This window comes from Serinus canaria (assembly GCF_022539315.1).
Source record: "Serinus canaria isolate serCan28SL12 chromosome 7 unlocalized genomic scaffold, serCan2020 HiC_scaffold_29, whole genome shotgun sequence".
In the NCBI taxonomy this organism is placed as follows: Eukaryota; Metazoa; Chordata; class Aves; order Passeriformes; family Fringillidae; genus Serinus; species Serinus canaria.
In genome coordinates, this window is record NW_026108147.1 from 1,442,294 (window position 1) to 1,469,293 (window position 27,000).

At 42.8% G+C, this 27,000-nt stretch overlaps 1 protein-coding gene across 2 annotated transcripts in view; it reads right to left on the reverse strand.

Annotated features, from left to right (window-relative positions):
- The window catches only part of ERBB4 (erb-b2 receptor tyrosine kinase 4), a 455,036-nt gene that overhangs the window by 35,377 nt on the left and 392,659 nt on the right, over nucleotides 1–27,000 (reverse strand). For both annotated transcript variants that reach the window (XM_018911785.3, XM_050987615.1), the window contains exons 17-20: nucleotides 26,456–26,588; nucleotides 23,785–23,907; nucleotides 22,885–22,983; nucleotides 15,815–16,000 (exon numbers count right to left, since the gene is read on the reverse strand). In XM_018911785.3, coding sequence (XP_018767330.2) covers nucleotides 15,815–16,000; nucleotides 22,885–22,983; nucleotides 23,785–23,907; nucleotides 26,456–26,588 — 541 coding nt within the window. The remainder of the gene's footprint in view (nucleotides 1–15,814; nucleotides 16,001–22,884; nucleotides 22,984–23,784; nucleotides 23,908–26,455; nucleotides 26,589–27,000) is intronic.

Below are 27,000 nucleotides of genomic sequence, written 5' to 3' on the forward strand. Positions count from 1 at the left end.
ACTGCCAGCTCTTGCTCCTCTCAGATCTGCCATCCCTTCCAGAACACAGCTTCAACAGAGAAGCCTTGGAAATGCACATCTCTGGCAGATCTCTCACTAATAAATGTGAGCAGTGAACACACAGGTTCTGGGAGAGCTGTCTCCAAAAAACCAGGACAATCTTCATTTCCAGTCTCTAGGTCACTGACAAGGAGCCTGACAAAGCTGCACCCAGGATACACTGAATTTTCCAGATGCCATCTGCCTGTGTATAGCATTGTGCTCTTTGCTGACAGAGTGACAAAACTAGTTTTTGTTTCTTTAAAAAGGAAATAAAGCATAAAAGTTTCTTTTTTAATTAGGTAAAAAAGATACTTCATGAGATCTAACTCAAAAAACCCATCTATCACCAGTGTTCAATAGATCTGACAGAGCTGTGAATGCAACCCCTCAGTACATGAGGAAAGGGGGGCATGTCCTGCACCCCAAAGGGACAGCAGGGACACCACTCCCTCCTTCAGGAATGGCAGGACAGAGACTGACCACTTCAGGGTAAAGCAAATTCTGCACCCCACATTTACAGGATTGCCTCCAGCAAAGGATCACAGGCTACTTACACATGGCTCTAAGCAGGGAATACATTCATTAAACCATCATTAAACCATTTGGCTCACTTTATGTTCAGTTTGTATATATATATATATATATATATATATATATATAAAATTACACCTGGCTATGTAAACATTTGAGTACTTATAACCCATGGATATTTTCTTTACAAATCTGTCACAAAACAAACCCAACTTTATTTTTTTAAACCAAGAAGACTGACTGGCCTTTTATTACATATATTCCAAATTATTTTTTTCTCTCACTACAATATCAGATGGGCTGTGGTGGTGGATGTCACAGCTGCCAAGCTCTTCACACTCTGGTTTTGTGTCTGCAGCTACCAAGCTGTTCAAGGCTGTGGCTCAAAGCAAGTCTATTTTCAGTTTTTCTGGTGTACAACCATATTTCACACAGAGCTGATACCAGTGTTCAGACTTCTTATCAACTGCAGGTTTAATATCACACCACAGCATCACAGTGTGCTGTCAGTGGAATCAAAATGGGAATTCACTGCTAGAGAGGAGCAGGATTTATTTTCATGCTCTCTAAGCACACACAGCCACAGAAATATATATCTGGGAGGGAGGGAAGTGAGGTTTTTCAAAGGTACAAAGATGAATTTCTTGCTGATTCAATAATATATAATTATATATTATATAAGGTGAAAACATAGCTATGCACTTCAATGTTTTAGAGATAAATGTACAGATAGTGGAATAAAACCTGTCACACTTGCCCTGGCTACTCTTTGAAACCACACCCCTCCATTATAAACCTTTCACTGTTTTATCAATACAGTTTCTTACTTAAGGCAGATTCTTCCTTACAACTACAGAATCAGAAGTTTATGATTTTTCTACTCAATGTCTGTGTACTTTATTTTTACATCAATCCAAGCTCCTCCCAAGGCTGCAGATCAAACCCTCCTCTATCTGTGGAAGTTTCTACCTTTCCCTTTTCCACCATCAGGTTCAAACTTTTCTCCTTGGAAATGAAACTGAGGCAGTTAAAAAAAAAAAATTGAAAAAAAATTTCCCTGTTCTTGTTTTCCTCTGGCCATGGAGGAGAACATCCAAGAGCAGGAATGAACCCAAACATGTTATGTGCTTTTCAAGGCAAATCCTTTGCAGGTGTCCCTTTGGGCCATGGCAGCTCCAAGGAGTCCCCAGCAGTATTTGATGCTCATGTCCTTCCCCAGCTCAGAGCTCAGCCTGCCTCGCACTCCAAGGCTGCAGGTGTGGCAGCCAAGCCTGCCAGGAGGATGCCAGCAGCTCTGCTCCTGCAGATTACCAGCCAAGGGCTGCTGGGGGAGAGGGCTAAGGCCCAGTGCTCAGGCAGCAGGAGCTCAGTAATTAGCTGGTGTAATGAAGAGTGAGGGAAGGAGAGGAGCAGGGCACGGTGCAGGGCTGTTCTGTCAGCAGAATCCTCCTCGGAGGCTCAGCTGAACAATGCCCTGCTGAGCCCCCAGTAATCTCTACACATGGCTACCCATGAAGAGAGTAATTAAGAAATGTCATTGCCTCCTTGGGAAAATACCACAGTGTCTCAAAAGAATGATGATAATCTCCAGAACAGCCCTGTTCTCTCTCTCTCTCTCTCTCCTCTTTGTTTTGGTGGGGAATAAAATGAGTTACAACGCCAGGCTTTTGTTCTTCCCTTTGTCACACACCAACCCAAACAAAGCTGGGCTGGCTGAGCTGAGACAAAGCTGCATTCAGAATTGAGTGCAGCCCCTCCCAAAATCTCCATTCCTGGGGAAGCCACATCTGCACTGGGCATCCCTGCAGGAAGGAGCATCTGGCAGCCAAGAACAAGGCAAGTAAAATCTTAGAAACTCATGTCAACTCAGGCTTGAATTCTGGATCCATCAGGCACCCAGTGGTTTGGTGAGAGGCAGCACCACAGCCCTCATCAAGGGCCAGGGGAGCCCGTGAAGGATTGCTGCTCCAGGTGAGCCCTGAGGGGCAGCACTCCTGCAGAGGTGTGCAGCTGTGCCACCTGGGAGAAAGCCAACACCCCCAGGCCAAGGGAACCAGGCCAGGGCTGATCTTCCTGCCCTGGGCCAGGCTGGTGCCATCCTCCACTGGTGACCTTTGAAATGGCCATTCCTTAGAGGAGAAACACTCATTCTTTATCCATCCTCCTAAAACTCTGTCCCTGGTGATTGATGCTGCATGGATTTAAAGTGATCTCAGTGGCTGTGACCTGCAGTTTTCCAACTGACAGACAGACAGACAGACACTAAAGGTTTTCAGAGCATTCCACACTGCTGGGGAGCAATGCCAGGAGCCCTTGAGGAAGCTGCAAACATCTCTGCCATTCTTTCTGTCCCTGCCTCCAAGATATCCACCCCTGGAAGTGCAGGAGAGCCAAACCCCATCCTGCTTGTCACAGCTGAACCTGGATAGATACCAGCAATCCCCTCTCACAAGGGGTGATGAATTACACAGCAAAGATTTCACAGGAAAAGAGGTGATTGCAGCAGTCTGCTAATGAGGCTGATCAATTCAAATCCTTCCTTCCTTCCCCAAATTTCATTCCAGGTTGTTTACTCTGCTCTCTGAAATTAAGCAGTTGTGTCTACACAGCCAACACACCTTTGATTCTGCAATTCACTGAACATTTGGATTGCACTGCAAGTCAATATTTGCAGCTGGAGAGCAGACAGTCGAGAGTTTAAACATAACTCTTGCTATTTCTATTTATTCCACCTTATTTTTCCTGCCACAGTGGAAGGGATAAGACAAGAAACTTCCATCTAAAAGGTGATTTTGGGTTCCACAGTGCTGAAGGCCCAGGTGCCCCACTGAGGGTTTGCCAGCACAGCACCTGCTCAGAGCCAGCTCTGGCACAAACAGAGCTCACCTTGTGGGGCCTGAGAGTCTGAGCAAGATTTTCTGCAGGTAGGATTATGTACAGAATGCTGATGCCATGGAAAAGTAAAACATCAGAAATTAAAATAAATATTAATATTAATATTATTATTATTATAATTATATTATTATTAATAATAATAATAATAATAATAATAATAATAATAATAAATATAAGAATAATATTAATGGATAAATTATTATTATTCTACATTATAATAATTAGAATTAATATTCTACAAACATTATAATAATAACAATAAAAACCCCAAACCAGTAATAATAATAATAAGAATAATACAGAATTATATATATGTACTATATAATATATAGTACATAAAATATAGAAATATGATGGGTTATTAATAATAATAAGTTATATATATTATGTAAATATTTAAATCTTATTAGTAGATAAATTATTGTTATTATTCTACAAACATTATAATAAGAATAATAAAAAAACCAAACTAGCAACAACAATAATAATAACAAGAATAATACAGAATTATATATATGTACTATATAATATATAGTACAGAAATATAGAAATATGATGGGTTATTATTATTATATAATAAGTTATATATAATATTTTATTTAAATATTTAAATATTATTAATGGATAAATTATTGTTATTATTCTACAAACATTATAAGAATAATAATAATAAAACCCCCCCAAAAGTAGCAACAACAACAATAATAACAAGAATAATACATAATGATATATATGTACTACATAACATATAGTACATAAAATTTATTAAAATATGGATTATTATTATTATTATTATTATTATTATTATTATTATTATTATTATTATTATTATTATTATTATTATTATTATTATTATTATTATTATTATTATTATTATTATTCCTCCATTTTCCAGCCCCCACAGGTTTTGGCCATTCTCCAGAGGAACCTGCTGGGTCTGTCTGGCTTCCCAATTTGCTGACATTACCCAGTGCCTCTGCTGGTTTTAGTCTGGTTTCCCCCTCAGGATAGAGCTGAAACCACTCAGGTAAGTAATTAGGCAAAAGGTGATCACAGCGAGGTTAAAAATATAATGGCAAAATGAATATTTAAAAAGAGCTGAATATACAGTTTGGAGCAAATGGAATTGATGGAAAATGACAACTCCTCGTGGGCAGAAAGAGGAGTGGAAAAAGTAAGGATTTTTTAATGGCTTTTGGAGGAAAGGCAAAGTATTTTTAATTTTTACACTGAATTATTGCAAAAATACTAAAAAAAGATTAAAGTCTGTTAAAAGTCCAAGTGGAGAATTACCCCTGCAGCAGACATAACCTAGCCTGATAAAGCTGCAATCCTTGCAAAGGCTAAATTTGGAGTTTTGGGTCCCTCTGTATCCTCTTTCTACAGCAAATGCATTTTTCCTCAGCTAGGGATTGGTGGGTTTGTACAAAAACAACAGGAATTTTCTGCATGAGTCCTAAACTCTCAGCAATGATGTCCCCAAGTCTTTCAGTCTGAGTGAAAGCTGCAGAAAACCAGAAGTGTACAAGGACACGTGGATCCTGCATCTCCTTTGGATTCCAGGTACAGACGCAGTTCTGGAGCAGGGGCTGTGCCCCTTCCTGCCCATTTCTGTTCATCCTGTCAGCAAGGCTCCTGATCCAGCAAGCTCAGGTCACTTGGATGGTTTCTGTCTGGCTGGCCAGGGATCCTTTTGCAAAGCTTGTCCCTCACAAAATGATTTATCACTGCTGTACAGCTGACCTCCCATTTTATTTTTATTTAGCTTGAACAAATCCCCACAGATGCTTGGACTCCAATGGATTTTTTTTTTGCAACTAGAGGGGATTTGCTCACCTATTTTCCAAGGGATTTGCAGTAAAGCATGAAGCTTTGGGTCTGTAGTGTTTTTGCTAAATACCTGACTGAATGGGGAGATACAGCTTCATCAAAAAGCCACTCCATATTCTAACAGGGAGAAGGAACCACAGAGTTCCAAAACACTTCCTGAGCACTCCAGAGCCCTGTAAAACATTTCTTTTGTGGGCTACTTTGCCATGAAGCTGTAAAATGGGAAAAGAGAGAAGGGTAAAAAATGGACCTGCTGGAGAAGGGGGGGAAATTACATTTAATAGGGATATAAAATTCCACCTGACTCAGATCAAATGCTTCTGTCATTGCTGTCAGGCAAAATGATGGCATCAGTATGAACAGTGCATGCTTTGGAATCTGTAGTCCTACTTTTCATATTGATTTGTGGCCAAGGGTCAGTGCAGCATCCCTGAAGAAGTGCAAGGATGCACAGGGCTGGGTGTGCAAGCATGTGCACATTCTGTTTCATTTTTCTCCCATTTGCCACATGAACACCTTTTCAAACACATCCATTCTTGTGACAACAGGTTCAATCTGCAATTCACCATCTGCCTAAACAACATTAACCTTCATGCAACCTTCTATTATTGTTATTGTTTGGCTTTGTCTGCAATCCAAAATCCCCCTAATAGAAGGTGGAGGGACAACCCTTGCCCTTGGCCTCATCTGTTCCATGACACACACACACATCCACCTGGAATCTGCATTTCAGATGGATTTCCAGCTCCAGTGTCCTTTGGGCATGGTGTCTCAAACACAACCACAGCAGGTACAATAAAAGATGCCCATTAACCACCTCAAGGTTCATTTCATGGTTGCACTCATGAAACTGCCAACAGCAAAGTGAAGCAGTTTCTCTCAGACTTTTGCAGATGCTGAGATTATTATTTCTGCAATATTACAGATATCTTTGTATAAAATGTAAACTTTTATATGTCAAATTGTTGCTTAGACAGTGGCAGTAACTGGAATTGCTTCTCAACTACACACTTTGATCCAGGAAGGAGAAATCTGAAAACAGCATTTTCAGAGACAAGACTTGGCTTAGTTTTCTTATTGCTGAAAAGAACTTGTTCAATTTCCACAAATGTCCAGGTTTAGCTTCTCCTGCTCCCTCTCCTTGCAGACCACCCTGCTCCATTCCACCAGTGCTCTGCTCAGCTCCAAACTGACCTTTCCCCATTGATACCAATATCTATTAGCAAATATTTCCATAAACCCTGCACCATTCCCTTCCATCATCCACTAACAGCCTGCACTTCAGGAATGGGGCTGGCAGTGACTGCTCTGTGCCCCAAACCCCTCTGAAATCTGACCCTGGGGGAAGGAGGGGTTTGGAGTGATGAGGTGTGAGCCCCCTTGCTCAGGTTTTACCCTCTCTTCCCTCCCTGTGCAATTGCATGGGCACAGCTTGAACTGATTTGGATTTAAAATACAAGGTGGCCACTATAAGCCCCCCAGACACGCTTGGATCTCTGGGAAGGCTGGATCTGGGTTGGAATGATGAAATTTCTGCTCCTCTCTGGTGAGGGTGGGAGCCTCCAGACCTCCCAGTAGGAAGTGCTGCCATGGGAATGTTGGAGTCCCAACTCCACAGAGGCTGAAGGAGAAATCTGAGGATTTTGACACCAGGGATGGCAAAGATGTGTCACTGTGAAAATAAACATCTTTGTTTTGTTTCTGCATGCTTGTTTGCTCTGAATGCCTCAGCTAAGCCTCAATAGCAATATTTCACTGTGAGAGCATTATCTCCTGACAATTATGCAATTCTATTAACATCATTGCCTTTTTAATCTATGAAAGGTTACATTAAACAGAAAGAAGACACACAGGAGACTAGAGAAAGGATAGTACCAGGCCTTTCAGGATAAAAAAAAAAGAGAAAGATTATTCAAATGATTATCCTGACATTTATTTTTATATGATGAAAAATAGAACAAGAAGCATAACACTGTTTTGGTGACCTGAATGCCAGCAGAAAGTAAATTAAAACTCACAATATAAATGCAAAGGACAGGACAGATCCTTCCCTCTGTTCAGATATGTTTACAAGGATGGGGTGAATAAAATTTAATGGGAAATTGCTATTTTGTGGACCTTTCTGCAGCAGCCATTACTGAACTGCCTGAAAAAGCAGATGGAAGGGGATGATTTAAGGTTTGCCAGCTCACAGAGACCCCTCACTGCCTAAAGAGTCAAGGAAAACCAAAACCAACCTCCACTCTTGAAATATTAGCAGTGTAAGAGCCTTCAGTGCCACGGGGAGAAAACCAAGTGACATTTATGCACTGCCCAGCACAGGATGAATATTCCAGCAAATCTTCCAGCAGCCAAGCCCTTCCCACAGTCCAGCCCCAGGAAGATTCATTCCAAACCCCCAAGCCTGCAGCAAAGAGGAGCTCCAGGCTTTCTCTGCCCCTGGAGCTGCAGCATCACAGCAATGAAAACACCACAGCTGCACAGAATTTGCTTATTTTCCTTAATTCACAAAGCTGGGGGGGAAAAATCCCCTAATGAATCTAACAGGTTATACATTGAATTCTTTGCTCAGCTCTCCCCAGAAGGCTCCCAGTCTTGGCTACAATTCAAACTCCTCTCAGTGTCCAGACATCCCAACTCTCTGGCTGGAGTCTCTGTACAAATCACCAACAGGACAGGGCAGAGCTGGGAGCAGACACAGAAATGTCAGGAGAACCTCTCAAGGTCACTACTTCAACCTCTCTCTCAAAGCAAGACTATCACCAGTGCTGAGTCTACTATTTAAATATTTTGTGTGTTTTTAAAACCAACCAGCAAGTGGCAAATGTGTTTTTGGAATGGTTCATTTCTTCATGGGCACTGAGCAAGGATCCATGAATGAAACCATCACACATCTCTCCCCAGCTCTGAGAAGGACTGTCACTGGACCTGTGAGGTGACCAGCTAGATTCAACTTACACTGAGCTCCAGCCATGAAAAAACACCACTCCCACTTGCAGGCATGGTTTTCCTACTGAAGTCTGCTTGGAATAAATCTGAAATAACTGGCTGCACCAAGGCAATAGAGCAGCATTTGGGAACACCACATTTTCTCTTACTCCAGGCTGTGTTTTTCACACAACTCTGAGCTATTTAGGCACTGAAAGGTTGTTGATATTCCAACAACTCTGTTACAGAAGTGTCACACACTGCATCACCTACACACACCACTGGCCAATAATGACACATGTGGGCAACACTAATACAGCTTATTTCTGCAGGAAACATAAATTAGTCCCTCTGGGGATGAGTATTATGGGCTGTAGTGTCAGCCCAAGCCTCTATGACAATACAAGCCAGGAGACTGCAGTCTGAACCACGCTGAACCTAATGAGACATGGCAGCTTTGGAAAGCCATCTACAGTTTTCTTTGTAAATGGCATGCTGTCCTAATAAATGAAATGGTTTTACATGCCTTTGACCAGTTTCCACTGAGGGCTAGCTCAATTTCAGAACTCTCTCTTTAATTGTGATGTTATCTGAGAAGAAGCCTTTCCAAATGCCAAGGTAAATGAGCATCAACAAGGTGATGGATGGAAAAAGGAAAGTACTCTGCAGGCAGACATCAGAATGCAGAGACAGATTCAATTACATCACATTTACCTGGGCTCTTATGTTCCAGTCCTTCCATTAGATCACCATGCTCAAGCCCAGACACTTTCAAAGATTGCAGCTGGCCAGGAAAATCTGTTTGCTGGAATGGGGGAAGCTTTGGGAAGGCAAACATTCAAGGAGGTTCTGACTGCTAATCAGGAAGAAGAGAAGAGCCATGCAGCTCCACGTGGCACCCAAGTCCATTGGCACCCTTGGGGCAGAATTACCTCAATTACCTGACTCATGGGAAGGCTTAGCAAAACGTGGGACCCTCCTGGGGATTGCTGGTGCTCCCCACAAAGGGCTGGCTCTCCTTGGGGTTCTCACATGGGACCCTCCTGGGGACTGCTGGTGCTCCCCACAAAGGGCTGGCTCTCCTTGGGGTTCTCACTGGGTTGGTTGGGTTCTCACAGCTTTCCTTGGGGTTCTCACTTGGTTGGTTGGGTTATTTTTTTTTTTTTTATTTCTTCCTAAAGAATCACAGAAGTTCTTGGCAATAAGCCAGGGGTTGTGTTTCAGAAACTGCACAGGAAATACCTCCAGAGTGGTTTTTTTTTTTTCTGTTACTGAACCTGTCCTATTAGGAACATTAGAAAAAGTCGTGTTACAGATCTGCTTTGTTTGCAAAGTATGATCTTGGCTCTCTATTTAAATGTTCGAGTTCTGACTAGTGGCCAGCTCTGCCAGGCAAAAGGAGCATCCTCATCTGTTTCCCATCAGTTATTTTTAATCCATTCATGGAACAGCCAAAGTAAAGACTGGCAGTGGAGCTGGAAGCTGCTCCAAGGAAAGCCAAACAAGTGCAAACAACCCTTGGGGGTTTTACAGAAACAGAAATCACCAGGAAATCTGGGCTGAACCACAACTGACTCAAAAACACCCCAAATCTTGGACATGATTCTGCCCTGTAGAGGAAACCTTCCTAACTTGGGTGGAGGAGACAGAGCACAGAAAATGAGCATCACATTGGACTGGGCAGAGAAAGGGCCAAAAGCCTGCTCACTTTCCAGATCATTCACTTAACAGAATTTTCTGCAAATTAACCCTAAAATAAGTGTGTTTCATGCAATTCCTGGCTGACCAACAGTTAGCTCTTGAGAAAGAACAGTTCTAAACCAATTTGCAGCTTTCTATGGCCAAAATAAAATGCCACAAATTAAATCTATGCTTATCCCAGCTGGGAGGCAAAGCAAGAAAAAAATCCCACACCACAGACCCAATATAGAGCTGTCAAAACAAAGTTTTCCTATCATTTCTATGATTAAACTTCCTTTCTTTCTGACAGTCATGGTTTTAAAATGAGCTGTAGAAAGGTTTATTATTAGTCTTGTATTTCAAGATACACAGAACTGTAGAGGATAACACCATTATTAAGATTTTAGTCTCAGGAAGACAGAACAGTGCATGGGGAAGAAAGTCAAGAGCAAAATTGGAAAGATTACAGAGAAGGAGGTAACAAGCTGTACTTGTACAAAGCAGAGCAGAAAAGAATTCATAACTAATGGGAGGGATGCAGCAATGGTGACAGACAAAATGAGACATTATCCTGTGACTGCTGCTAATCCAAAAAGATGTGCAGGTCTGGATATCCCACCAGAAACAACGAGAGTTGGAAGGCAAGAGAGATAGGGAAAGAGAGGGAAAACACAAATAAATTCCTTCCTCACTAAAATACTGTCCAGGTGGGTGAGCTCTGAACTATAATGAAGTGGTTTTAAATGTAGCCAGAATTGGAGATGCTGTTTTTTTTTTTTTTTTTTGTTATTTTATATTTTTTTTGTTATTTTATCTTTTCTCTGAGCTGCCAATCTTGCAGAGTGTTTTGAGTCATGAGTCTCCAACACAAACTAGAACCCTTCTGTTTAAATGTAATAAAGTCTTCATTAAATAATTCCATTATGTGTTTTTTCCACCTACTGTATATATAGTTATGAATTACTGATAGCAAGCCCTAGGCAAAGGCAAGGGGAAAACAGAGATGAAGTGAAAGCCTCATTTTCTTTCTTAGGGTGAAGCCTGCTGAACACACAAGATTGATTCTGATGTGTTTACTCACAAGAAGAGCATCATCACTGCATGAATACCCTGGTTGATTTCAATAAAAACTGAGTGATGCATTATTCACTTCAGCTAACAGAATGAAAATCTGATTTAATTTGAATTAAGAAGGACTAAGGTGAGAAAGTAAGAAACAGAAGAAGAAGAAACAATCCAAAGTGCAAACCACAGCTTGATCTCTGTCTCCTGAAGCTCCAAACTCGAGCTGAGCAGAGTGTGGGTGCACATTCTTTCTTTGTTTATTCTTGTCCTGTCACTACTCAGCTTTAAAGCAGGGAAACCAAAGCAGCTGTGCCATCAGATTGTGCCCCTTGAAAGCAGCTCTGCCCTTCAGCCCCTTATTTTTTCCTTTGCCTCTAAACTAACCAAGCTCCAGTTTAAAATCCATTCATTGTCTTGCATGATTTTCAGTGGCTTTGAGCACCTCACCATCAGAGGGGCTAATTAACTCCTTCTAATCCACCCCCTAAATTTATTCTCAGCCAGCCAGGACTCCCTCATTCTCATGCCACTGCTGGTTTTTACCTTACCCACTCCTCCTCCTCCTCTTGGGTATTTACCCATGCTAAATTTATGGCTCACACTCAGCGTGCCAAACTGCTTTTAGCTCAACTAAACACACCCAAACACTGAAACTCCTGTGATGGCCTCACACACCCCCAAACCACTGCACCTTTCACAATCTCACTTCTTTTTTGGGTGCAAGTGGGTGCTTTCTGCTGTTACCTACAGGAGATAAAGAATTCTACATAGTGATGACACCACACCTGCCTGGTGTATTTTAGATTACCTCTGTGTGAGACCAAAAAGTTTGTATTTAGGTCCAAAAATGTGAAAAAAGAAAACCCAACCAAAAAAAACCAAATGAAGTCATTGCAGAAAGAGTCACCCTGCAGTCCAGAAATACCAAATTCTCTATTTGTCTCTTATATATAAATAACATTTCTGCTGTGTGGAAAGAAAAAGTCCTTCAATGCCTAGGAAATGAACCCTAAATGTGGAAAATAAAGGCAACCTTATTTTCCAAAATAAATAAACCTTATTTTTCTAAAACTGATCTGGTTCATTCCTATGAAACAACCTGACAAAAATACCATTTTGGAAAAAAACACAGCTCAAAAATTCTTCTGAAAGACAGCTGGATTTTCCTCTCTCTGAACAATTTTAAACATTAATTTCCAAATAAAGGTCATACAAAACCAAAGACTTTCCAAAGGTCTCGGAAAAAAAAATCCTCATTTGGAAAACTCAGAACTGTTTCAGTTCAGGGTAATGCATCCTTTTAATGCTTGGTATTTTCCATGGGACACATAACCCAGTTTTATTTCCCCTCTAATCAGGGGATATTAATGTGCTGCAGGAGGGTGGAATGTGATCCCCTCTGCTAACACAGACAGTGAATAAAAACAGGAGCAGCAAGGATTTTATTCTGCCCCATGGACTACATATTTAGATAAAATATTATTATATTGTAATATTTTATTATTATTATATTATTATGATATAATATGATATTATACAATAACACCTCTTGTATATAATAACACATATCATATATAATAAATATATATTCAATAATTTTATATCATAATAATACACACAATATATATATATATTTTATATATATTTGTGTGTGTGTGTTTTCCTTAGCCCTTGTTTTTTTGTAGTTATCCAAGCTGCACAAGTTTTGTTATAAAATAAAATGTTGAGAGAAAGGTATTTACTAGGGAAAAATGCATTTTAATTTATGGCTGTATAGAGGGAATAATCCAGCTTTTGTTTCTGAAGTTCTGCAACTTAAAAACCAGCCAAATCCATCTTTTTCTGGAATAACAATAAAAGCTTTGGGCTGAGACATTTTATGCCACGTCACAGTCCTGCAGGATTTTATGGCTGAGTTATAAACCTGAAAAATATGTGCTTCTAATGGAAATCCTGGCAGCCCCTCACAGGGGCTCCTGTGATATCCTGAATTTGATTTAGGAGTGGTTTTCAATAATGCTTTCCCAGTCCAGGCTGCTGGGGACTGCCAGGGAGTGTGTCCCCTGTCCCCTGTCCCCAAAGGCAGCTCAGTGTGCCTGGTGAGAACCCTGGGGCACCAAGGGAAGCCTCCAGAGCTTCTGCAGCCCGAGGCTGTCAGCTCTCCAATATCACAAACCCCATAAATGTCAGGGCTAAGTGCACCTTTCATTTAACAAAACAATAAATTGTCTGTCTCTGTGCAATAAATCCCTCATTGCTGGGCCTCCACCGGGCCTGATGTCATTTGTAAATGACTGGAAATTCTGCTTTGGTGGTTTTTTCCCCCCTAACAATCATGAACCACATTTTTGGGAACACTGGATTTTTAGAGAGAAGGGAAGGGGGAATTTAGATAATTCATGAGTCAGATTAAGACTGGAGGAATTAGGATTATAACCCAGTATGATGCTCCTGAAGGGAGCCAAGCAGCCAGGGAATGAGAGGGAAAGAGAAATGGTGACACAGGAGAAAAAGCAAATAACAAGTGCTGCCACAAAGCACTGTGAAAGTAAGGGAGAGATGGAAGCAAAGAAAGGAAAAGAAAATAACAGCAATCTTCCTGACTTATGTGTACCTGTCCCACCCTGGCTGAGAAGGATTCACCTGCTGGGAATTCACTTCCACCCATACAGAATTGGAGTTTTAACCCACTCCTCCCACACCCTGAGGTCACCAAGGTGGACACAGGAACACAGTTCACTGCTGGACAGCAAACTCTACATAAAACTGCTGAGCTGATCTCAGAGCTGAAAGGTTAAACATTCATTTCCAAGCAAGACAGTCCCCATGGAAGTGAGACACCAGGAGAAGCCTTGAGAATCTGCAGAGCAGGAGGGAAGAGCCCCCTCAGACACAGCTGCTGTCTAACAACCATGTTTTATGCAGAATGCTTGGGGGCTACTCTATTTTTATAGCTCTCATCCATAAAATAAGAAGCTAAAGCTTCTGGAAGGAGAACACAATTACCCTACAATGATGTAACATCAGAATAAATTCAACATAATCTGTATGAGCAAAGAGAAAAAGCACCCAAGCCTTTTCCAATTGGCAGTAGATAATGCTTTGTAACTGCCCTGTCATCAACCTTCAGAAGCTATCTCAGAGCCATATGTGGGTTGGCAAGCAGGCATTGTGGCTAACTAGCTTTGCATCTAGCTGTACAGAAGTAGAGACATATGGAAATGAACAGCCTGGCAGAACAAGTGAGCTCTGAAGCAATGACTTCCATAAACAAGTGCCTGCACACTGGCAGATGGAGAAAAGCACACTTAGGGAGGGACTGTGTCACAACAGCAACTTGATTTTAAACAATTCCTAAAACTCGGCCTGAACTTCAGACCTGAGGCATTTCCAGTGCCTTCAGCCCTCTCCTTGCTGGGGAAAATCCTCTCCATAAACCAGGGAAGGTGAGGGTAGAGCAATGCATCTTGCAAAAGACACCAGGAGCAGCTTCAGGGAGCAGAGAACAGGACTGGCAAGGCACTGATGATTTTTACCTCTCACTACTCTGCTAATCGTGCTTTTGGTACCTTGCAGAAAGACACAGCCAATCATTCCCCACAGCCTTGAAAAGCAGCAGGAGGAGAGACACTCCCAAGCTGTGTGAGAGTCTCAACCAGGTAATCCCACCATCCCATGGGAGATGCTCTGCCCAGGGGAGGAGCCAAGCATTCCTGCCTGGATCCAATCTGCCCTGGGAACAGCCCAGCAGCCTTTGCCCCCTGCATTCCCAGAGGAGCAGCTTTCTGCTGCCCTGCATTCCCAGAGGGAGAGCAGGCCCATCTCCAGCAGCCCTGGAGCTGCAGAGGAAAACTCCCCCCTTGTGCAGGATCCCTGCTCCAGCAGAGCCACAGCTGGCACTGCAGGAGGGCTGAGCCCCCCTGGGATGGGACTGTGCCACCACCCTGAGCCCCCCTGGGATGGGACTGTGCCACCACCCTGAGCCCCCCTGGGATGGGACTGTGCCACCACCCTGAGCCCCCCTGGGATGGGACTGTGCCACCACCCTGAGCCCCCTGGGATGGGACTGTGCCACCACCCTGAGCCCCCCTGGGATGGGACTGTGCCACCACCCTGAGCCCCCCTGGGATGGGACTGTGCCACCACCCTGAGCCCCCCTGGATGGGACTGTGTCACCACCCTGGGATGGGACTGTGCCACCACCCTGAGCCCCCCTGGGATGGGACTGTGCCACCACCCTGAGCCCCCTGGGATGGGACTGTGCCACCACCCTGAGCCCCCATGGGATGGGGCTGTGCCACCACCCTGAGCCCCCCTGGGATGGGACTGTGCCACCACCCTGACACACACGGGGTCAGCTCCTGCTCTGACTCTGGCAATGTAATTTTTTTTGGTTTTTTTTTTAGTTTGTACTATTGCATTTGTATTTTTATTTTTCCTAGTAAAGAACTGTTATTCCTACTCCCACATCTTTGCCTGAGAGCCCCTTAATTTCAAAATTACAATAATTCAGAGGGAGTGGGTTTACATTTTCCATTTCAAGGGAGGCTCCTGCCCTCCTTAGCAAACACCTGGCTGTTCAAACCAAGACAAGAGTCAAGAAAAAATGGTTCACTTATTGACAAGTCATCTAAAATACTGTGAAGCATCCAAACTAGTGTGCATTTCCGGAACTACCCAACCTTCTTGGAAACAAAACCAGGCACAAAAAAAAAAAAAAAAAAAAAAAAAAAAAACACCAAAAAACCCCAACACAAACGAAGAGAAAAGTAGAAAAGTGGTGTTTTAAAGTTAATTATGAAAAGACAAAGAAATGATTTAACCCCCAATGTGAACTACATACCTTGGCTATCTGAACACACCAGTTGAGCAGGAGCTGGGAGCCAATGTTGTCCTTGTGCTCGTGGACATAATCCAGGAGGCAGCCGTGAGGCATCAGCTGAGTGACCAGCTGGATGGTGGGGCTCAAGCAGACACCCAGGAGTCTCACCAGGTGGGGGTGGTCCATGCTGGCCATGATCAGAGCTTCCTGCAACAATCAAACAATCAGAGAGACCCAAGGGTTACCCCAGGGTGCTCAGAGACTCGATGCACCCCAGTTGTTGCAGTAAGGTAGGAAAAACCATAAAGGCTTCATAAAACCAAGGCTGCTCTCCTTGTCAGGCTGGCCCTTTGCAAGTTCTCACGTGAAAGCAATCCTGGTGTGAGCAGTTCATTAACAGAACAATCTATTCCTGGGTGAAAAACTTGTATAAACTGTTTTTACACCTTGAGATGGAAAAATGAAACTATCTCTCACAAACATGTCCACACTGGGGGTTTGAGTGACCAATCAATACAGGGTAACAACTTGTTAATAACCAGTAAAGTAATTACCTAGAAAGCTACTGAGCAATTAAAGTCACAAACAAAGTCATCAAAACTGTATAAAAAGGAGCTGTGTGCATAAAGAATGGGCTTTCTCCACCATGGAGAAAATGGAGTCTGTGATTGATTCCAGTGCTCAGGTGGCTAAAGGGGATCAGCCCCCTGAGCAGCAGGAATTCCTGTCTGTGCAGTGCTAGGCATTCCCAGGGAATCTCCAGGCTGATGTAAAGCCCACTCGATGTTGGGAGCCCTAAACACAAGAGTGTGCACCCATCTGAAATTGTGCACTGCCCTGCAGAATTCCAGATCTGTGCAGACTGCACTCCCTGTCCCCTGGCAGCCACAGAAGAGATGCAGGTGTGACACACTTCACTGGAATCTCCTTGGTCTTGTTTTAATGCCTTCTTGGGACTGCCTACAAACTGAGGCCAGCCAAAACTAAGGGAATAAACAGCAACTCTATTTATTGAAGGGCCTTCAGGTAGATTTAGGGCAGAGGGAGCCCTCCCAGGGGCTACACCCCAAAACTGGACAGACACTTTCACACTTCTGTAAGTGTGGTCCATTTGGAGTTCATCTTCCAATTACACCTTCAGCTAATGAAGTCATTTACACCATCTTTGATTTCCACATCTGAGCCTCTAAGCTCAGCATCTGATTCTTCCATCCCCTCTCCCACAGGTCTTGGATGAGTCCAGTTTGGTTTGTTCCACACAGAAAAGACTTTATTTCCCTTCTCCAGTCTATAAGAAGTTTTCAGCCTCCAAGCTGCTCCAGGACCAAGGAGCAGCAGGTTTAACCTTGGCCATGCTGTTTGACCCTAAAGTTCACAGCCCTGAGCAGCAGGAGCTCCTTACACAAACCCTAAAGAACTCTTCCTAGAGGAAATGCTGCCATCACAAACAACTGGCATTCAGATATAGCAAGGAGAAAGCTCTCCTCTCTTCTCCTCTCTCATTCACTGAGTCCTCCATTTCATTCCAAGACCATTCCATCATGGCAGTGGAACAATGAGAAGTGAAATGGAATTGTGGCTCTGTAAGGCTATTTTGGCTGTCTTCTTTTTTTTTTTTTTTTCTCCTCAAAAAACTCCCAATATGACATCTGACAACTTACAGAATAACAGCTGTAAGAGTGCCAAGGAAATGAAAGAAAGAAAAAGACAAATTTGCCACCAGAAGAACATAAAAGTTGGGGTTTTTTTCCCCTTCCCTATATTAATGCAAAATTAAAAAAAAAAATGATTCTGGCAAGTAGGCTGAGTTTGTATTAAAGGAAATTGCTCATCATAGTACAAAGAATATTTGAAACCAAATTGCAGATATTTGCATAATAGTTCTTTTACTTTCTTTCCCCCCTCTTTTTTTTTTTTTTTTTAGTAAAACAAAAAGATGAACAAGACACTAATTGTAGGGTTTTTTCCCTCCCAATAAGAAAAGAGCAGATGGTCTTCACTGGGGGGAGTGACTCCTTCCCTTTTCTTCCAAATTGTATGTGAAGAAATAAATAAATGAATAAATAGAGACTGTTTGATGGGATAATGGGGGAGAAAGATTCTGATGCAACAAATTAGAAAAGGGATCTGAATTTAACTAGTTTTACTCACATCTAAATTAATACAGTTCCCATAACTCTTAAGTCTGGGGACTCCTTGAAACTATTTTAGCCTTCCTTCTGCTGGGACTTGAAAATGTTCCTAAAGAATAAATATCTGTAGACAGGTGAATTACCCAGCCTCCAGAGCACAAAATTACTCTGCCTCATTTTTTTTCCCTTTTCCCCCATTCATTTTTCTCCTGCATACAGGGACAGCACCTGCTGCCCACTCTGCCTCTCAGCAAAGGCAGGAGGTTCCCCAGGAGCCTGGAGCACTTTTCTTTCTAACCCAGATTGATTAGAACAAAAATGAGATTTTTTTTTTTTCTTTTTTGTCTTCCAAGGGCCCACACAGAAAGCTTTGATGCTTGTGTCCATTAGTCTCCAGCTACTTTCCATTGCCAAGTCCATCTGTGTCCAAAGGAAAACCACTTCTGAACAACAATAAAAGCAAGCAGTGCCATTTGTCTCATTCTGATGGTACAGGACAGCACCTGCTTTTAGGAAAAAAAGTCAAAATGTTTTTTATAAAAATATTCTGGGCTTCTCTGTAATGAATCAAGACACACAGAGGGCAAGGAAATCTTCATTAGAGATCTAAGCCATTAAGAGATATTAATTTAGCAGGAATCTGGCTTCACATAGTTATCCTCATTAGTAAAACTATTGTTATTTTTCTTGAACTTCCATCTAGAGAAGAGCTAAAATCAGGGCTATGTGTATCCTGCACAGCAAACACAAAGTGAAAGAGGTGGCAATTGCTCTGCTAGAGCCTAATTAGACAAAACAAACAACAACAACAGAAACCTTGTGACTTAGCAGCACTTTAAGAATATATTCAGCAAATAAGGAATAAAAGTCTCCAGTTTTTTTTGGACATGAAGGACCCTAGAGCTGCATCTTTGTGGCACTTGGGCACTCTGCAGCCTGGTTCCTAATAGAATTGTCTAAAACATTTTAAGCAGGTGAAGCCCCTACACCCACAAACCTGGCTGGTGGCACTGGCATCTTTCAAAGGCAGCCTCTGCCATTTTCTGGGCCTTCTGGTAGCTGTGGGTCTGCAGCTCTTCTCTCTACACTCAACAGGAATGAGTTTGGAATTCTGATTTAATGGAGAAGAAACTGAGGTACCAAAAGGTTCCAAAACCCTTCCATCCAAAGTGACATGGGAAGCACAAATGGAAACAGTGCCCCAGATCACTTTACTTTCCTCTCCTGAAAAAGTTCACATCCATCATTGCTCTCTTCATCCCTTCTCAATGTGATTATTACATTCTTACTCCATTAAGCTCACCTCCTGTGATTTATCCACACAAGCCTGTGTTGAACAGTAACATTAAACAACCATTTAAATGTTATTTTAATGGTGCACACTTATCTGCCTGCTGTGTGCACTAAGAGAGAAGAGAGCAGCCCAAAGAGGGGTGAGTGTGCAGTGAGCAATCACCAAAACTATCACTGGCTTCTGTCAGCAGAGCTCTGCCAAAAGGGGGCTGGGGTGGTGCAAGTGCAATTTGGAAATCTCACCTCCAACTGTTTCCTGATCTATCCACACTCTGCAGTCATGTTTGAAATATCTTTAATTTGGCTGCTCTTTCTGAAGAGTAACTCCAGCTAAAGCACAATTTTCATTCTGACCTTCCAGGATGGGGAAAAAACCCCAGTTCTTGAGGCTGAGAACAAAGAGTGCTCTGAGTACACCTGCAGCACATCTTATAAGATGGTATTTAACTCCCTCTTTCCTGCTTGGGCATGGTACTGCCAACAATTACAGCTGGAAACAGAACTCAAACATCAGCCAGCATGGTGGCTGCTGAGGAACAGCCTTTGGTGCTGGGTTTGTTTCTCTGACCATGCAGTTTGCAAACCAGGGGGCTCAGCTGTCACTGACATGTTTTATGAAAAATCCTTTCCTTGGGATTTTTCCCTCCTGAGGAGCTGAGAGGCCTCAGGAACAAACTGCAAACAATTCTTACCTGCTGCTGTGGGATGCACAGGTGGGGCTGGGATTGGTCTCTGTGGTTGTTTCTGATCAATGGCCAATCCCAGCCCAGCTGTCCAGACACAAACCTTTGTTATTCATTCCTTTTCTATCCTTAGCCAGCCTTCTGCTGAAATCCTTCCTTCTGTTCTTTGTATAGTTTTAATATAATATATATAATAAAATAATAAATCAGCCTTCTGAACATGGAGTCCAGATTCTCATCTCTTCCCTCATCCTGGGACTCTTGTGAACAATACCACACACAGCAAGGTGATAATGCCATGGTGAACATTTATTTCCACCCAGAGTGGCTCAGGGCACAACTCTCTTCAGCTCATGCCCTTATTCATTAGTACACACACATCTCCCTGTTCAAGGGGAGCACCACAGAGCTGCTTCCCTACTTTGGGCAAGCCCAGAGGAAATGTTACTGCTCCTCTTAAGGCAGATGAAGATATTCACCTGGTCAAGAGTTAAGTAAGCACAAAGTCTGAAAAATCTCTTTTCCTGACCTCCTGCATCTCAATGTTCCTGCCATAAAATGCCCTCAAACAAAGTAAAACTGTGCTTGTACCTCATCTTTTCTGTGTCTGTACTTTCACCACACAGCTAAATGCTCCTGCATATGGAAAATAAATCCCTCCTGCACACACACACACACACACACACACACACACACACACACACAACACACCTTACCCTCAAACACCACAGAGGGGAAAATTACTGAAGCCACCATTGAAAGAAAAATTCGTGCTTCAGATGGAAATAACAGAAATGAAGCCTTGAAACAGTTAATCTTCAGATGAATAAAAGCAGTTAACCTTCCTCAGAGATCAGATTCCCAGCTTCTGCAGAGGCTGAGCACTCTGGGGGCCTGTGCATGGCATGCAGCATTCTCAAGGACAGCTGGACTGCTGGCACCTCTGGACAAACTGGAAATTGGAATTGCCATCCCAGTGAGCTCCTGTGCCTGGGACTGACAGGGAGAGCTCCCCTCTAAGAGTCTCTGCTCATACTCACAGTGTGCACCAGTGGGAACGAGGGGCAGGGGCACAAAAGGAGCTCTACAATCACAGGAGTCATGTCCGGAACTCTACAATCACAGGGTTATATCCAGAACTCCTACAATCACAGGAGTCTTCTCTCACCTTCCTCACCTGACTAGCTGGCTGGACTTCCCATCTAGACATATTGGAGAAAACAAAGAAAGCATCCAGGCTTATCCATATCTCCATGGGGAGAAAGAATTCTCTAGTCAGCTACATGATTTTTTTTTGTCTGCAATCCTCTGAACAGAAGATAAGTTTGATATTGATATCCTCAAGCTGAGGGCTTGTCTTTACTGTGAGACAGGCAGACAATTTAGAAAAAGCTGTTTCTGCAGCACATCTGAGTGATTTATTCATTTAGTTCATTAGGCCAGACATAAATAAAAGATGTGGGTGTCAGTCCCCTACATGCAGCTTTAATTTCCTTGCTACATGTCTGGTGGAGGTCACTGTCACTTACCACCTCTGCACTTGATGTGACAAATGTCCTCCCACACTCCAAGTGCTGCCACTGCAGCCAGCAGCAACTGCAGCCAGCACAGGCCAAGCCAGGAAGCCTCTAGATCTTAATTATAAAACCATAAAAGAAACCAACTGCCTCTGAAGCTCTCTTACCAGGAAACAAATGAGAATGGGAAATTTATTTCCACCCATAAATCCCAAAGCCTTCAGTTTAATTTTTCCCAAGTTAACTTTCTCACCTAGCTAAGCAGCACTGCCTTCTATTATTAGCTCCTGGCCCAATATCAGCTGACCAGCATCAGTCAAGCTGTCTTCATCTCAATGAGCTCAGGGAGTCCCAAGGAACTCTCTGGATGCTGACTCCTGCTTGCAGCCTCTAATTGTATTCTAACAGATAATGGAGCATTTAAACTCAGGGAGGATGGATTAAACTTGTAAGTGGATCAAAATCCTGGACACAACCCCAGCTCACAGGATTGCTACCTGGAAACACCAAGCTTTGAGGAAAGGCCCTCACCAACTGTCTGTTTCTCCATGACAGGGTTTTTAAGGACATGATTTCAGCCTCAAAGGCTGTTTGCTGTGCTTTCCAACTGCAGCATTTATTTATTTATAAATAAATCCATTTAAATCCATAGCTGCACATTTCTGTTCACTTCTAGGTGGAAGAATAGACTAAATAATGGTGGGAGTACCTTCTCCTTGTGGCTCACAGTCTCAATTATGCTAACAAATTGGGCCTACACACTGAACAGATCAGCAAGACTTAAAAGTCACATGCACTTTTAAAGCTCACAAGAGGGACCTACAAAAAGAGTGCAAATTTCTATGACTTGTCAAAAAATTGTCACTGAATAAGACATAAAGAGCCACGGTGTCAGTAAGCCTTGATCTTGACACAGAGCTGAAAACTGAGTGCAAAGCCTCTGTGACCATAGAAAATTCATGGAAATTACCATCTTGACCTCTCATCCGTGGTATTTCAGATTAGAAAAGCAAAAGGGCTTTTAAATCCATCATATTTTAATTTTTCCCCTTCTCCCTGTTCTGCTTTGCTGCTGCTGCCAGCTCCCAGAGTCTTGGAACACCAAGGTGGGGGAAAACTGAGCTCAATTTCAGTTCCTGGGAGTGCTACACCAACACAGACCTGCAGGCATGCTAAGATCACCCCCTGCAACTCCTCCTCTCTCTTCCATGGCTTTTCTGCCACAGAAAGACACAATCTCTGGCCCATGAGACAGAGGAGTTTTTGTCTAATACTGACAGAAAAATTATTAGAAAACTCCAAGTATCTTGGGGCAGGTGCAGTGGAAAACCCAGCCCTGCCAGGTGCTGTGTCCAATTAAATATAAAGAAAGAAAACTGGCAGGAATTTGTCTTTAAAACCTCTGTGGGCTACAGAAGGACACCAGCCCTGCCAAAACCCAAAAATACTGCTCGTGTCTTACTTACATCCATGAATTCCACGTTGGCTTTTGGGCCAGTGGTCTCATTAAGGATCTTAATGGCCACAGGAATCTTTACTGTTTCTCCCTCAGGGACCCAGATCCCCTAGAAAAAGAAAAAAAGAAGACTAATAAGACAACAGTCAGAAAAACTTGATTCAGAGTTGACAGTTACAGTTCTTTTTGACACATTCTGTCACGTTACGCAGATCAGTTATGGGACTCAGAATGGAGAATACACAAAATTATAAAATAAAATTCTGTAAAAGCACTTCTTACATCAAAATTAAACTCTGATATAAAATGAAACATTTTCTATCAGTGAACATCCTTCATTTTCTTGTCCACAGCAGGGTTTCTCAAAAGCAATGGCAGCGTGGCCACGATACACATTTTCTAGTGACAGATAAAATCCTGATACTGGTTTGGATCTAATTCAAGAAAAATTTGTATTTTCTGTCTGGATTCTGATGCTCAGATTTGAAGCTATCAGCAAACTCTCATGTTGTGCTTATGTGGAATGTGTTTGGAGGTTGTTTACCCACACGTGAATTGCATTCTGCTGGGAGTTGTTTTCACTCTTTGGCCAATCAGGGCCAGGCTGTGTCAGGACTCTGGAGAGAGTCAGGAGTCATCATTATTATCTTTTTAGCATTGAATAAATATAATTTCTGTATTCTTTAGTATAGTACAGTATTATTTGATACAATATAGAATAATAAAGTAATAAATTATCCTTCTGAGAACACGGAGTCAGATGCATCATCCCTTTGTTGGGACATTCCCTGCTAACACAATAATGAGCTCCTCACACAATGCCAGTGCCCTTCCTCTGCAGGGCTTGGGACAGGCTGCCTGCTCCAGAGGTGAAAGAGGGCACTCAGGGCTGTGTGGGGAAGGCCCTCACCTTGTACACAGTTCCAAAGGCACCAGAGCCCAGGACCTTGACTCTCTTCAGCTCTGTCTCCTTCAGGATGCGGAGCTGGGCTTGGTTGGGCGCCGTGCCGCTCGGGGTCAGGGGTTCCACCAGCTGCAAGGAAAACCCAGCACTGCTCAGCATGGACACCCATCACCAGTTTGGACTGGGAGCAACCAACCCAAGGAAATACTGGGAGGTAAGACAGTGGTGATTTATTTACACCTGCCCTTCCAGCTCTTGGAGGGCATCTTCATTTTGAAGATTTTTCATCTTCAAAAGCGAGCGAGCAATGCCACGAAACCAAGGGACCTGATAAAGCAAGTCCCCACCCCAGTGCAGTCATTTCCACCAGAAACTGCTTGATGGAATTATGGACTGCAAATTGAATTGGTGTCAGAGTAACACATCCAAGGACTTCTGATAATGGAGGCAGTATAAATATTTTCTACATGACAGAAATACAGCATTTATTATCAGTGTACCACATCCTATTTTTGCCCATTTTAGTGTCTTTTAAGTTGGCCATATTTCTTTTTAATGGCCTGGACTAAACGGCTCATCACATTCTTATTCTGTTTTGAGGAAGGGCTGGTTTTTCTGAACTTCTGTTTTACCACACAGCAAGACAGCTTTAGGGAGAAAACACCTTAGAGCAGACAACTAATTTATAACAGCCACTAATTTACTGCAATTAAACAATTTGCTCAAGATGTCCCAAGAAGCTTTGTAAATGAGCCACAATGGCACATTCAGTTAAAAATGCTCTTAGATCTCATACCATCTCTGCCACAAAAACAATGTTTCTTTAAAAATAAATTAAAAATAAACGTAGAGCACAATACTCAATACAACACATGAAAAACATTTTGTTACTTTACAGGATGAGGAAAATAATTCAGAGCTTCTCCTACTCCAATTGGTTTGAAAACAATGCAGCACTTCAAAGCTGCCTGTTCACAAGGCTAAATGCACCATGCTCTGCAGTTTGAGATCTACTTCTACAGCTCTTTGGGCACCATGAACTACTTAATTAGTTGACCAAACTAATTAGTTTTGTTCAGGTAAAAATAGCAGTACCTGGCAATTAATGGGTAAGAAAAGATAAAACCAACCAGCAACAAGTTGAGTGATTTCTCTTTTCTTCTTCCCACTTTAGATGTTCAGTATTTTTACCATGAAAAAAAGGTTACTATAAAAGAAAATTAGAAACTGGCAGCACACTTGTGTATTTTCAGTTTGTGAAGGATGCAGAGAGGTTCTGTGCCACCAACACAGGAATGGCAGGGAGAGGTGGGGATGTGTTGGGGGGGTCTAAACCAGGCTTGTAGGGTTTGATGGAGAATGATCTACAGAAAGAGTAAGTCCTGTTCCAGCCTCCAGTTAGAAAGGGAGACTTCAACTACAGCTAATTGCTCGTGTGTTTATTTCAGGATGCTCTGATTTAATCTTCAGTTTCTCAGCCAAGACAGCAGCTTCCCCACATGTTCAGTAGGAGGCCCTGGTCCCTCAGGACTATTGCCAGCCACAGCTTTTATCTGACCAAATGAAAAACGAAATCTGGGCTTCAAAGCCAATGCAAGGAGAAGAACCTGCTTAAAATAATTTATGATCAAGTATGGGCTGATACAGTGGCAAAATGTATTTATTTAAAGGCACTGAGTATTGTTAAGCTTTCTATACAGCTGAACAGGGCTCAACAAGCCACACAACTTCTAGCCAAACATGAAGATACTTGTGCAAACAGACTGGGGATGCAGAAATCATTTACTCCCAGGCTCTACAGAGGAGCTGAGTGGGAGCAAAACCTTTGGAAGAGAAGAGAAACAGCGCTGTTAATAATGCCTTATCAAAGAGTCACTAGCTAACAGCATTTCCAAGCTTTATCATCTCACAAAGGGGCACCCTAATTTTAAAACACCATCATTTGCAAAGTGTCTCAAATATTGGACTGAGGAGATTGCAGTATCCCCACTGCAGTTGGTGACAGATATACATTTAATGTTATATTTAAATGTACTTCCTGGATTGCCCCCTTCCCTAGGGACACTTCAAAGAGCAGGATGGAGCCATCACAGCACTCTGCTACCTGCTTTTGCCAGTAGAACTGGGGACTTCAGTTGGTTAAACTCTGTGAAGTATCTTGGCTTAATAAAATACATTATTATTATTGATCATTATTACAGGCTTTGACAAAATCTGCACTGAAACTACAAAATCTGTGGTCCAGATTTTGACAAAATCTGGAATATAAAAGCATTGTAGGCACAGGGAACAACATTCAGTTACAACATCTGCCTTTAAGCATGAAGCTTGTGCCAGAGCTTGCTGAAGGAACTTAAAAGTCAACCTAAATATGGCCAGAATGAAAGCCTGCAACAGCTAAGCATGAGAACTGCTAAATGTACTGATGAATGGGATAGGAGTTCAGTGGAGAGCAGGATGGGAGTTGAGAAATCTGGTGGGACACTCTCCTGGTCTGCAGAACCCACGAATCCGTACTCGTGCACAAAACCAGCATCCTTAACCAGGTTAGCCTGCACAGGTAAGCAGAAGGATTTCTACAGCCAAGGGAGCACCTGAACATGACTAATATGAAAGCAGAGCAGCCCTGAAAAGCTGCCAGACAGGCTGTGAGCTGTGAGGAGCAGCCCAGGCTCACCTCAGTCTCCAGGAACCTCCGCAGCGCTCTCTTCTTCTTGATGCTCTTGCGCCGCACGTACACAGCGAACGTCAGGCCCATGATGACGATGATGAAGAGGCCACCAATGACTCCAGCAGCAATCAGGGGGGTTCTGGCAAGCAGAATCAGACACTTTACTTCCACAGCTAAGGGTGAGAGACCAAAGAATGCTTGGGTACATAAAACACAGTCACGTGGGAAGCTCTCCCACTGCCTTATGGATTCCAGCCCAGATGGGAAGTCAGGGCAAACACACTGAGACATGGCAGGAATTTGCTTGGTTCTCATCATTCTGCCAATTCCATTTTTTGTTTACAAACCCCCATGCACATGTGAGGAGTCGTGTGGACAAGGAAACACAACATGCACTTGGATGGCAAATGCAAATCTGCAATGGCAAAATGAGGACCCAGGTATCTGCAGGGTCCTGTGAGAGATCTGCCCGAGCTGACTTTGCCTCCACCCCATCAACTCATGGGCTCCTGTATTCAGGGCAAAACAAGCCCATGAAAAATGCCCAGAAC